A 12,079-nucleotide genomic window follows, 5' to 3' on the forward strand; every position below is an offset into this window, starting at 1 on the left:
AACCAAACTTAAACTGAATCCGAATCTGAGAAAATCGAATTAATCATTTAAAGCTAATCCAACCCAGATTCAGTATTAGTTTTATTCATCCAAATTAGAATCCAGGATCCGATTAAACCCACATTCGAACTGAATCCGACCCATTTACGTATTTGTGAAGTGAACACAAAAAAGAAGGCAGTCTCCGCTTCAAAAATGACGTTGATAGCAATTTCGTTATTTACTTGCAGAAAGTGTCTCAAGAGTATAAATTTCTTGTTAAAACCTTTTTAATAATAAAATAAAAACGAGCGAATTAATAAATAAAATTTTAAAAAGAAAAAAAAAGAAAAAAGTCACTGATTTTCTCCTTCCTATTTCTACCGATTCCCTCTCTCTCATTTTGCCACCAAACGCCTCTCTCTCTCTCTCTCTCTCTCTCCATCTTCGTTTCCCTCTTCCTCAGATTCATGGTTGTGGACTCTCTTTCTCGCGAGATCGAAGCGGTTGATCTCTAGTTTCCATCGGAATCTGGTAGTCTTCGATGACGGAATTCTGATCTCCGAACCGCAATGTCACTCGATCGCTCTCGATTCTTCCTGTGATTTCCCTTTAGAGTCGATCTAAGAGCGAATATGGTGACTTCGGGGCCTCTCACTCCTGGTCAGGTAAAGAAAGTCCGACGATCTCTTCGCCCTTCTCGTCGATTCTTGTTCTGATTTGCGGGCGCTAGCTGTTCTCTTTCTGAATTCTTTTGTTCGTTTGGATTCTCGTGAGTTCGTGAATAATCTTTTAGGGTTTTTCTAGCTACGTGAGGTTTTTCGTCAAAATGTTGATGGAGTGGATCTGTTGTCGTTCTTGGAGTTGGATTTCGGCGGCGATTTATTTCCTTTTTCCGGAGATTTTGTAAAGGGTGATGTTAATCGTATGGTTATCACTCGGATTTTGAATAACTAGGGTTTCTGTTTATGAGGTGTACTTGTTTTGCCACGGGAACAAATGGTTCTTGTGGTTTCGTTCGTGGCCATTTTGGTTGTAGAAGACTGATGGGGCATTTGTCTGAAAGCGTTTTCCCGGGAAATTCTTTTCATCGTTTTATGGAGTCTTTTTGGTCCATTCATGAACGCTAGAGAACGTTCATAACCACTGCTTTTGAAATTATGATCCGGGCGTTGGTTCAACCTCCAGTGTGTGTATAAGTTTTTTCTTAAGTTAGTGATTCTGCTGTATTATCAGATACATTTGTGCCAGTTGATGAGATTCCATGTTCAGCATTGCTAGTTGTTATTGAAAGGGGAACTCTATGGGCACTGGCTGAAAATAGTGGCCGACAGTAAAGACTGCTTGTCTAAGGAAGTTTTTGAATACGTATAAATTGGAGGACATTGCATCTATCATGTGTGTCTTTAGTCTGAATTACCTTGCTGCCATCATACCCTTTCGAAACCATGATGGCCATTCTGGCTTTGATGTTTGCACATTTTAACTTGGAGCTTAAATCTTGGTCTTCTTTCTGTTGCATTGTGACTATTTTAAAAAAGAATTTGATGGTGGAATGGTGACGACTGACGAGGCTTTTCAAATGGGCATAAAGGTTTGAATCGCAAATTATATTGGTCGCTCCGATCTCTTTTGAGAAACAGAGTTGCACTTTTGATGGAGGGCAGCAGCGTTATCTAGGTGGTAGAGACTTTAGATTTTGTTTGTCAAACATGATTTATTTGATACTAGTCAACATATTTCTGTCAAGTTTCTTACAAAATTAGTTTTAACTGTTCATGTGGTTATTTTTCTCAACCAAGCTATGAATTAAGCAGTCTCACTTTATGGATATGTAAGAAATTTTCATAATCTTTAGAAGTAGAGACTCAGATGTTTAAAAAACTAGATTTCTGCTACTCTTTTCTTAGAATCTTTACCCTTTTCTGACCACCTCTGGGAAAAGCTATTAGTTCTTAGAACTCCAAACAAGAATCAATGTAAAGTTTGATTTTATATTGTTTCTGCAGTTATTCGTATTTAAACCTGCATATTTAAACCATCCATACCATGTATGATGTGTATCCACTCTGTTCGCAGGTTTCATTTTTCCTCGGGATCACTCCTGTGTTTGTAGCATGGATATATTCTGAAATTCTGGAGCACAGGAAGAGTTTTACCCATTCCAAAGTGTAAGCTTTGTGTTTTTTTTTTAAACTGTGAAGCAGCTTATATTGAATTGTGCTTAAACATGCATTAGTTAGGACATGTTAGTTCGATTTTTTTCCCTGCTTCCTTAGATTAGCTACAAGTTTAGTGGAAATTAAACGCAAACAAGTGACTTCTCTTACACCATCTCATTTATTTTGTAATATTGTTGATGTTGGTGGCACCGAGGTAGATATGATGCTCCTTGCTGTTAGGGCTGCAACTTTTTCCCCAAAATTGATGTATTTGCTCAATTTTTTGGTGAGCTGTTCAGTGGTGATTAGGAACCTTTAATTATGTTCTGCATTTCTCTTAATTGCTGGTTTATGCCAAAAATGGGTGGTTTTGCTTCTAGGCCAAAGTGTACAGGAACCTGACTTTTAAATGGCCTTCACGAATCCTCAACTTAGAGCGCTTAGCTTTTACCTGGTTCTTTAATATGTTAAGCATGTATACCAGTTCCACTATGTTAACTGCATTTCCAGGTTTTATGAATAATCATGCAACCTCCTCTAAGGATTGAACATGTTGAGCTTTGTGTTAGAGTTCATTTATCTATTTCGACAGGGTCATATTAGGCTTGAATGATGACTGCATTTGGATAGGGTTGGTTTTCAGTCAACTCAGATATTCATAATCTGTCACACGGGCACTTCACTTAGCATGCATCCTGTGTCGACCTGACATGACACCAGACACGACACTGGACACACATTGACACTTCATGGATGCAGTCAAACCAGTCAGATAAAGTCAACACCGTGCATTTAACTTTATTTCTTTCTTTCTTTCTTTTTACCATTTCGATTGTATTCTTTATATTTTAAATTAATCGCTGATTACATTACATTTCAATTTTCAACTTAGTTTTGTTATTTGATGTTTTTAATCATGATGATGTAGAAATGTTGTTCTAGAATTTGCACTTAAGGTGATATTCATGCTTTATTGCCTTAAACTAAGAATTTTGAATGTTTATGATCATGTATACATTTTATATGTACGTATATATGTATGTATAATGTATGGTCACATCCTTGTGTCTTAGTTTTACAGAAGTCGTGTCATACCAAGCGTATCCATACTGTGTCTCATCACTCATGCATGCGTCCATGTTTATGTGACATAGCCCATAGTGCAGTCACTCCTGGGCCATGTCGGAGGTATCCAAGATTTCTACTGGTCACAAAACATTGTATGGTCCAATTTGATCCGAAAGATACTTAAAGTCAATGGTGGTTATTCCTTGTCATAAATCAACTCAGGTTCAAAAGCACATCCAACTTGCTTGTGAGTTGTAACCATGGTTTCCTAGAAATGGTTGGTAGACCATCCACCCTACCTTTATTTTGTTAAATTTCCATAAGCATTTTTAAATTGCTTGAATTTGTCCTGATGATGTGGTTTCTTTTATGAGAAAATGGTAGAGTTTGAGAAAGAAAATAATAAATTTGCTATTCCTAGCAACTAAATAAAAAATCACCCTTTTTCCATTTGTCATTCTATACTAAAGTGAGACTAGACATGATAGTGTTAAAGATCTTGCATCAGGAACATATGCTGAAAGTTGAAAAGGAAAAAAAGAAAAGAATAAAACATTGTATATATGACTTAATTTGTGATATTAACTGTCTCATCAAGATGTATATGGTTCTTTAGCATAAAGAAGTTGCTTTTGAATAGATTAGGTTGTACTCTGAAAACATGATCAGGTCAAATCTGATCATATTGAAAAAATCACTTTGCCAAAAATCACAATTCGAATAAACTGAATATTATGTGTGATACCTTGAATGGTTTTGCATGATACAGAACTTGGGTCTCTAAAGCACATTATTTGGTGTAACATACGATTATTAATTTTTTATTTATTTTGAGCATTAATTGCCTGTAAATTGATATCAAATATGATAAATAAGCAAACATAAAATTACCTAGCATAAAGAAAATGCAATGTTGCAAATGTGAAATGCCTCCATTTACGTTACTGAAAGATATTGTTTTTCTTTTAATTTGATATGGTTTCTATCATTATGGGTTTGTGTTACTGTTTGAGTGAGATTAAAGTTGCCTTGATCGCCTAATAGGTTCTCATTTAAGGTAATTGATTAATAACTGATTTTTGTACCTACGCTCATTACAAGTATGCAGGACACAGGTAAACATTAAAAAACTGAGCAACTCATTTTTCTATTTGGAATGCGATCTGGGTCAAAAGCTAACAGGACTGCAGTTTTACTCAATTGGAGGTGAACTGATGGCAGAAAACAAAAAATGGAGGAAATTGGAAAACTTATAGGGATGTTTTTCATGGAAATTTCTCATTACAGTTAAAAACAATAACCTAACAAGAATTTTCTATTGAAAGTTATTCTTAAAAGCCACTAATTAATAAAGTCTACATAAAAGAAACTTTTCATACATCATTTGCTGATGTTAAATCCTAGAGTTGCCTTGAAAATAAAAAGCTTTCTTTGTTGTTACTAATTCGAAATTAGTAAATTACAACCTAAATTGATTGATCAATAGTGGATATTAAGTCTACCGAAAGTTGCCAAGTTTGGTCATCTCTTCTCCTCGTTGGAATCCTATGTATTGATACTCTGAATATGATATGATAAGCACCTGAAACAATGCCTATCTCAGGAAATAGCTGCAAGAAAGATTTGTCATGCACAAAGCTTGCACACACCACACATGTACACACATATGGAGCTGTTAGTGTCCATGACCTTTCATGGCTATTAATGTGTTGACCACAAATTCATACCCTCAACAAATTTAAAAATGACATGATTTTGATGCGTTAGTTGATGTTTTGGTAATTTTATAAAAGAAGCACATTTAAAGACACCGTGTAATTTCAAAGTATAACTAGCAAATTTCATTTATTTTTGCAGAAATTCAAAAATGCTTTTGATGGTGACAATTAATGCATGAAACCGCGTCTTTTGTTTTTGGTTAAGGGTATAAATTTCTGGTGAATTAGTTAACAATCTATGGAAGTTAACAGCTCCCACATCCATATATACATGCATATAAGCATAATACATTCATACACATGTGTGTGGGTTGTACATAAGCTTTTTCTCTACCATTTCAGGCTCTTCTCGTGCTTTTTCCCTCTGCTAACTTGTGTTAATTTTGTTGTACTTATTTTTCTGTAAACAGACACTCAGATGCCAATTTGGTTGAATTGGTAAATGAAACAATTAAGGAAGATGATAGAGCTGTACTACTGGAGGGAGGTCTTCAGCCTGCTCCCTCAAAAGTGCATGGTTCATCTATAAAATCAAACATGATGAGGTATGCAAGAAAAAGAATCTGTTGTTATAAACATATTGTTAAAGATTTTGTCTAAGTCTTGCATCATTCTTTTGGAGTTACTCAGGTTCTTCTTGATGGATGAGACATTTTTGATGGAGAACCGGACAACACTGAGAGCTATGTAAGTTTTGTCACTATCGGCAGTCAAGGCAATGCTGGTTTTGGGACTGATTTTTGCTTATCATTTGTTGCTCATGCAGATCAGAGTTTGGGGCTATCTTGGTCTACTTTTATTTATGTGATCGAACAAATTTATTTGGAGAATCACAGAAGGTAGGCTTGTCTTTCTCATGAATATATCAGAATCCATCAACCTTATATTTGAGTTTCTCTGTTGTGTTCTGTACATTTAGATTTATTTTTCATTCTTTTTTGTTCTGTCATCTAATGAAATTCCAATTGCTTGAAAAGATATTTTCATTTTTTCTGAAGTGCATTGGACCGATACTACTACATTGTGCCCATGAATGCATAGATTGTAGAGGTGCTTAGGAGCTTAGATAGATAGAGAAAACATTACATTACTCAATTAATTGGTGCAACCTTGTCCCTCTCAACATACAATGTGTAAGTATATGAGTTCATTCCTCATCTTGATTTTCTATGACAACCTTATCAGCATCATTTACAGATATGTGCAACAAAATTTAAGACAACAATCTGGAGATTCCAGGGGAAAATTGAGGGACAGGGAAATTAGGATTGATTACCACCAACAGAGATATTGGTTATCTGTAAATCATACTTGGATGCTCCTTGAGTTCAGTTTTCCAAAGCAACAAAGATTAAACATGGAGAATATAGAAAGACCCTGGATCCTGATAGCAAAGAACCGACCCAAACTTGACATACAGGTTTCATTAAATGAAAACAGCCTTTTATAGACAACATGTTAAACTAGTCAGTTTAGCTAGTTTTCCTTTGGTTTCACTTAAATTGAGAGTGACCATTGGTTTTACCGTTTTATAACTGACCAAAATTTCATGTAAAGTGCTTACAAAATTTTCTAAACATCACCAGATTTGGTACCAAACTGGTCTTCCTAGTGAGAGCAGATCAGGTGATCTGTCAAATTACTTTAAGAAAGTGATTTGACATCTTCAGCGTCCATTGCTTCATCACAAAAGGACCTCATAGTCCTTGTGCACATTGTGGACGGTGAGGATGCCAAATCACTTTTAGAAAAGTGATTTGGCAGATCACTTGATTTGCTCTCCTTCCTAGTGGCCCAGGCAGAAGTCTGACATATGTATGGGTTGATTGTGGAATTTCAGTGGAGGTAGCAGTGGAAGCTTCTAACACTTTTCACACAAGCATCAGATGACCATTTTGTGTATTTTCTTTAAAAGTAATTGTTATGATTTCCTTTGTCCATTGCAGAAAATTGGTGTCCATAAAACGACTCCACCAATGCAACTTGTTTTGTAGCCCTTCTACAGTAAGCTACCTGAAATAGAGAGCCATACATTTGTTTGATCCTATGTCATATAGGTATGGCCGTATGGGTACAAGTGCATATGGAGGGTACGACACAAAAATTTCTAAAAGTGTGAGCACGGGGATATGGCTATATACATACGTACGCACATACACACACATATAATGAAAGTAATACATAAATGAAAAAATAAATTATAATTGAAAATGTTATATTATATAATTTTATATGATAAAAAAAATTGTAAGTAAAAAAATTGAGAAAAAGTAACTTGAAAAGAAAAAATGAAAAATGGGTCTGGGTATCAATTCTGGATTGGGTCTAACCCCAGACATACTCGTGTAGTGGGCCTTCCAGCCATATCCATGTGGCATAGGTTGGATCACTCAAAAGAAAAAAGGTTAAGATGGTGTTTTTGTATGGGTTGTTTGACCTTGGACGATTTTCTTTGGCATTTTTGAATGACATTGCACAAGTTCCCTTTTTCATTATTTAGCAGCATTGATGTTGCCTTTAAGCAGTGTAGCATGAATGCATTTCCTTGTTCCCTATTTTCTTTCAATGCTTTGACAAGTTTCTATTGGAAATGTTTGCCCTTTTCTTTTTCAATGCTTTGTCCAAGTTTTTGTGAAGAGTTTGTGCTCTGTGTGTGAGCATGTGAGAGAGCAGTTTGGTTTACCTGAACATACAAGCATATGTGATATAGTCTACCAGACGCCCTCGATATTGATTTATTAGGCTATACTATGAATGTTCATTTTTAATATGTTAAACCTATGTGTGGATTGGTTATGATATCTGCTATTATTTGATTTATGTCCTTGTACTCATTCTGCAATTTGTTTGATCCATGCAGAGTTACAGCCGAGACCTTTTTCTTTTTCTATACTTTCTTCTCATCATTGTTGCATCAATGACTTCTTTCAAAGTCCACCACGACAAGTCAACATTCTCAGGCAAATCAATACTTTATTTGAACAGGCATCAAACGGAAGAGTGGAAAGGGTGGATGCAGGTTATAACTCTTAAACTATGTCTATCTTCTGGCAGTCTAAATCATGCACATTCCATTTGGATTTTACTGTATATTTACTCACACAGATGTGTAATTCTTGTTTTTTTTTCTAGCAAGGGAAAAACTCACAAAATATTAAAAGTTTGTTTTTTTGAAGAAACAGATATAAAAAATTTAAATTACTGAAATTTTGATACATTATGATTTATTGGAAATATAGGTGAGATTTTGAGTATCTCGCAATATTACCATGAGAAATTCTAAATCTCACCAATTTTTCTTGAAAACACATACACATATTCCATGATAAATCTTATGAATTTGATACCTAGACCAGTCTATTTGGGAAATTGTCCAGTTGTTTAAACCTGAGAGTAGCCAGTCGTCAAAAGTTCTCCCCGCCATTGCCCTTCCTTTGGGTCATGCCCCGACACAAGGGGTGAGTCATATTACATGATCCGGAGGTGTACCAGCCAGAGCATCTCAGAAAGGGTGCTCTTCTCCTTCCCCACCAAATTGGGTCCAGGCCTCGTCTCGAGCCTAAGACAGAAATTCTAGCTGCTCCATAAGGGCAGAGTCAGGAAAAAAATGACAATATGATATCCTGAGTCATTTGTCCAAGATCACAAATATTTCCATTTTGGAGCCCATTCGAGTGTCAGCAGAGCACTGACAGGATGTCAAGGATATCCTGAACAGAGTCTGGGTGCCTCCCTCTACTGAGCCAAACAGTCTGACGGTCTTGGTTTCACAAGTGATGACTCAGATGCTGATAAGCTTCTCAGAAGATGATGCACCACGTCCTCTCTTCCCACATACCAAAGCCTGCATATCACCATGCAGATCTGGGGGTTCTCTATACCAAATTGTCTTGTAGATGGCAAGGCGGTCTGAACATCTATCCCTACATCATCACCAGGAAGCTAGATATCACTCGGTCCGAGTTTGGGGACCATCGAATTCAGATTAGTGGGTACGATGGTAACATTACCATGACCCTAAGCATGATCATCTTGGATGTGGGAGTTGTCCCAATCTCCCACAAGACATTGTTTCATGTTGTGGGCATTCTGGCCTCCTACAATATGCCATTGGGGTGACCTTGGATTCATGATCTCAAGGCAGTTCCTTCGACATGCCATCAATGTGTGAAGATTCCCTAGAAGGATTAGATCTTTGTTATGGAAAGAAAACTCTCAACATGTGAATGAGCTTATTCTTGTTCTCAATGGGCTAGCAATATGCATGTATGCATGCTTGTTGCTTAGAGGATCGTAGACGTCAGGAAGCCACATAACTTTGTCCATAAACTTGCATGTGAACATGCACAGTCCAAACTCATGGTTCTGACTTTTTCCTTGAACAATTTAATTTTGCAGGTGCTATTTTTAATGTATCACTATTTTGCTGCGATGGAAATCTATAATGCAATTCGTATGTTTATTGCTGCCTATGTCTGGATGACTGGTTTTGGAAATTTTTCCTATTATTATGTCCGCAAAGATTTCAGCCTAACACGTTTTGCTCAGGTATTGCTACTTCCATTTACATGTACTTTTATATTTTCTCGTGATATAATGAATGTCTTGGGATGATGGTGGCCTTACCTTTTCTGTTATGCAGATGATGTGGCGCCTTAACTTCTTTGTGACATTCTGTTGTATTGTCCTAAATAACAACTATATGCTGTACTACATCTGCCCCATGCACACCCTGTTCACTCTTATGGTGTATGGTGCACTTGGAATCCTAAACAAGTACAATGAGATCGGTTCAGTTATCGTTGTGAAAATCACAATGTGCTTTTTGGTGGTCATTTTGATTTGGGAATTTCCTGGTATCTTCGATATAGTCTGGGGGCCATTAACATTCCTTCTAGGTGAGTATTGAGTAACATGTTAAATATCTTTGTTGGAGAATTATAATTTTCCCTATCTGCATCTTCAGGAATGGAATTTTTTGCTGATTTCATGCAAAAAGTGCAGGGTACAATGACCCAAACCCCGCAAAGAAACAGTTTCCACAGTTGCATGAGTGGCATTTTCGTTCAGGCCTTGATCGGTATATTTGGATTATTGGAATGATTTATGCTTATTATCATCCAACTGTAAGTTCCTAGACCTCATATTTCTTTGTCCACTCACTGTTCCATTTAGCATGTGCCATCTGTTCAAAAATACATTCTTGCTGCTCTTTTCCGACTAATAGTTGATCCTGGCACTGCTTAATTGTAGGTTGAAAAATGGATGGAGAAATTAGAGGAAACTGAACCTAAACGTAGAGTAACAATCAAGACAACCATTGTAATGGTGTCTTTGACGGTGGGTGGCCTTGCTTCATTGATGTATTTTCAGGTTCAGCTTATGGTTTCTGATGTGTACTTTGTGTGTAATTTTAGGCGGGTTATTTGTGGTATCAACACATATACAAGCTGGATAAGATTACCTATAACAAGTACCATCCATACACATCATGGATCCCAATAACGTAAGTGTCTGCACTCACGAATTTGTGACTATTTGCTGTTTTCATTCTAATTGATGTTGTCATCTTTTGTATAGTGTTTACATTTGTCTACGAAATTTTACTCAGCAGTTCCGCAGCTTCTCACTGACACTTTTTGCGTAAGAGCTTGCTCATTGCTTTAGTAGTTTGAGATCAGATGTCTTTAAATATCTTGAATAGTTGGTTTTTGAGTTTTTACTTCTACGTTTTTAGATGGCTGGGGAAGATCACACTGGAAACCTATATCTCCCAGATCCACATCTGGCTAAGGTATGCATAATGTTACTGGTTTCTTGAACTGCCTGAAATCATTTTAATTTGCTTAGAGCATTTAATTTTTCATATCTCCTACTCAAATTGGGTGTATTTTTCCCCCTATACAATTGTCAAGTTAGTACATTGATTTGCAGGTCTGGCATGCCTGATGGACAACCTCGATGGCTCCTGTCTCTCATTCCTAATTACCCTTTGCTCAATTTTATGCTCACAACAGCCATATATGTTGTGGTATGGAAGAACGAACTTGTTCTTATGCTTCCTGTTTCGAGTTTTCACTTGCATTATACTTAGGGCATGTTTCGTGATTCAATGCAGATATCATATCGTTTGTTTGAACTAACAAACACATTGAAGATCGTATTTGTTCCAAGCAAAGACAACAAGCAGCTGACATACAACATAATGGCTGCTGCAGCATTTTCCCTTGTCCTATACTGTGTCGCCTCTGTATTTCTTCAGATACCTGTTTTCCTGGTATAACATTTTGTGGAAATTTTCATATCTGCACAGTAGAGTTTTTTTTTCTTTTTCCTTGTTTTCAAGGAAAAGCTTTTTGGTTTCTCATGGAAGATTTGTGTTTATGAACAATGCAGGCATGAGCACATAAGCATGAATGTAGCGGTGTTTCTGCTGGGAAATTTTGATGATTGGGTCGCCAACTTGTAAAGTGGTAGTGCCCATGCCGAGAATGGGCCTTAATGGTAAAATTGGTGTGGTTGCTGTTATAATCAATAGAAATGTATTTTTTGTATAGGTGAGGATGATGAGTGCTGAATTCAGCCTCTGGTAGAAGTGTTCATGTGGTGGGTTTCTTTGGGATGCCCTATCTTGTAATCACTTTCACTTTATTTAGTGCATTTAGCACAAGAAAAAAAAATGCTGTTAATAAAGCCATTCCATTATCCAACCCAGATGTCCATTCTTTGAAGTGCTGGACTATTTTGAAATACCTTCTTTCATAAAACAAGTATGAGATTACAAGGTGATTCCTGGGCTATCATGTCTGATGGATCAAAAGACTTTTAGCATTGGTCATATTTGTACAGAGCCAGTTACTACCTTTATTAAGAATCCAATTCATCCAAAAAGATACTTTTGTCACCCCCTAATTTTTCTTTTCTGGATTCCTTTAGGGCTCCTTTGTTTGTCTCTCTGAGAAAATTGTTCTCTCATCCATTGTTGTCAGTATCATTGTGAATCTTCCTGAATCAGCCGATTCATATCGAATTCATTGAGAGATGGTGAGAGGTACTAGATGTTCATGACCACAAATTTTGGCTGACGTTACCAGATAATGCAAGTCACCAAGTTTTTGCCATTGTATATGTTGAGCTTGCCATGGTTCTTTT

General features: G+C 36.6%; 1 protein-coding gene across 2 annotated transcripts; it reads left to right on the forward strand.

Annotated features, from left to right (window-relative positions):
• The first annotated feature begins 340 nt into the window (after positions 1–340).
• LOC149844179 (protein REDUCED WALL ACETYLATION 4-like) lies at positions 341–11,637 on the forward strand. Of its 2 annotated transcripts, XM_090000383.1 has the most exons (16): positions 341–647; positions 2,059–2,150; positions 5,338–5,472; positions 5,558–5,614; positions 5,694–5,766; positions 7,788–7,946; positions 9,326–9,475; positions 9,570–9,825; positions 9,932–10,053; positions 10,181–10,267; positions 10,345–10,433; positions 10,508–10,570; positions 10,665–10,721; positions 10,862–10,958; positions 11,046–11,204; positions 11,324–11,637. In XM_090000383.1, the coding sequence occupies exons 1-16, from the start codon at positions 615–617 to the stop codon at positions 11,327–11,329; spliced, it is 1,635 nt and encodes a 544-aa protein (XP_089856509.1). In that variant the 5' UTR covers positions 341–614; the 3' UTR covers positions 11,330–11,637. The 2 variants fall into 2 exon arrangements, with proteins under 2 accessions (XP_089856509.1, XP_089856510.1); XM_090000384.1 differs by lacking the exon at positions 11,324–11,637 and having other exon boundaries at positions 11,046–11,210.
• Positions 11,638–12,079: the final 442 nt, after the last annotated feature.

Source organism: Nuphar pumila, chromosome 3 (genome assembly GCF_984573655.1).
Source record: "Nuphar pumila chromosome 3, dmNupPumi1.hap1.1, whole genome shotgun sequence".
Taxonomy (NCBI): Eukaryota; Viridiplantae; Streptophyta; class Magnoliopsida; order Nymphaeales; family Nymphaeaceae; genus Nuphar; species Nuphar pumila.

Excerpts from the sequence above, each read along its gene's own strand:
- LOC149844179 (XM_090000383.1), top strand. The coding sequence starts at position 615 with ATGGTGACTTCGGGGCCTCTCACTCCTGGTCAG. Across the intron at positions 10,054-10,180 it reads ATGCTTATTATCATCCAACT|GTTGAAAAATGGATGGAGAA; the intron begins GTAAGTTCCTAG and ends GCTTAATTGTAG. Across the intron at positions 10,434-10,507 it reads ACATCATGGATCCCAATAAC|TGTTTACATTTGTCTACGAA; the intron begins GTAAGTGTCTGC and ends TCTTTTGTATAG.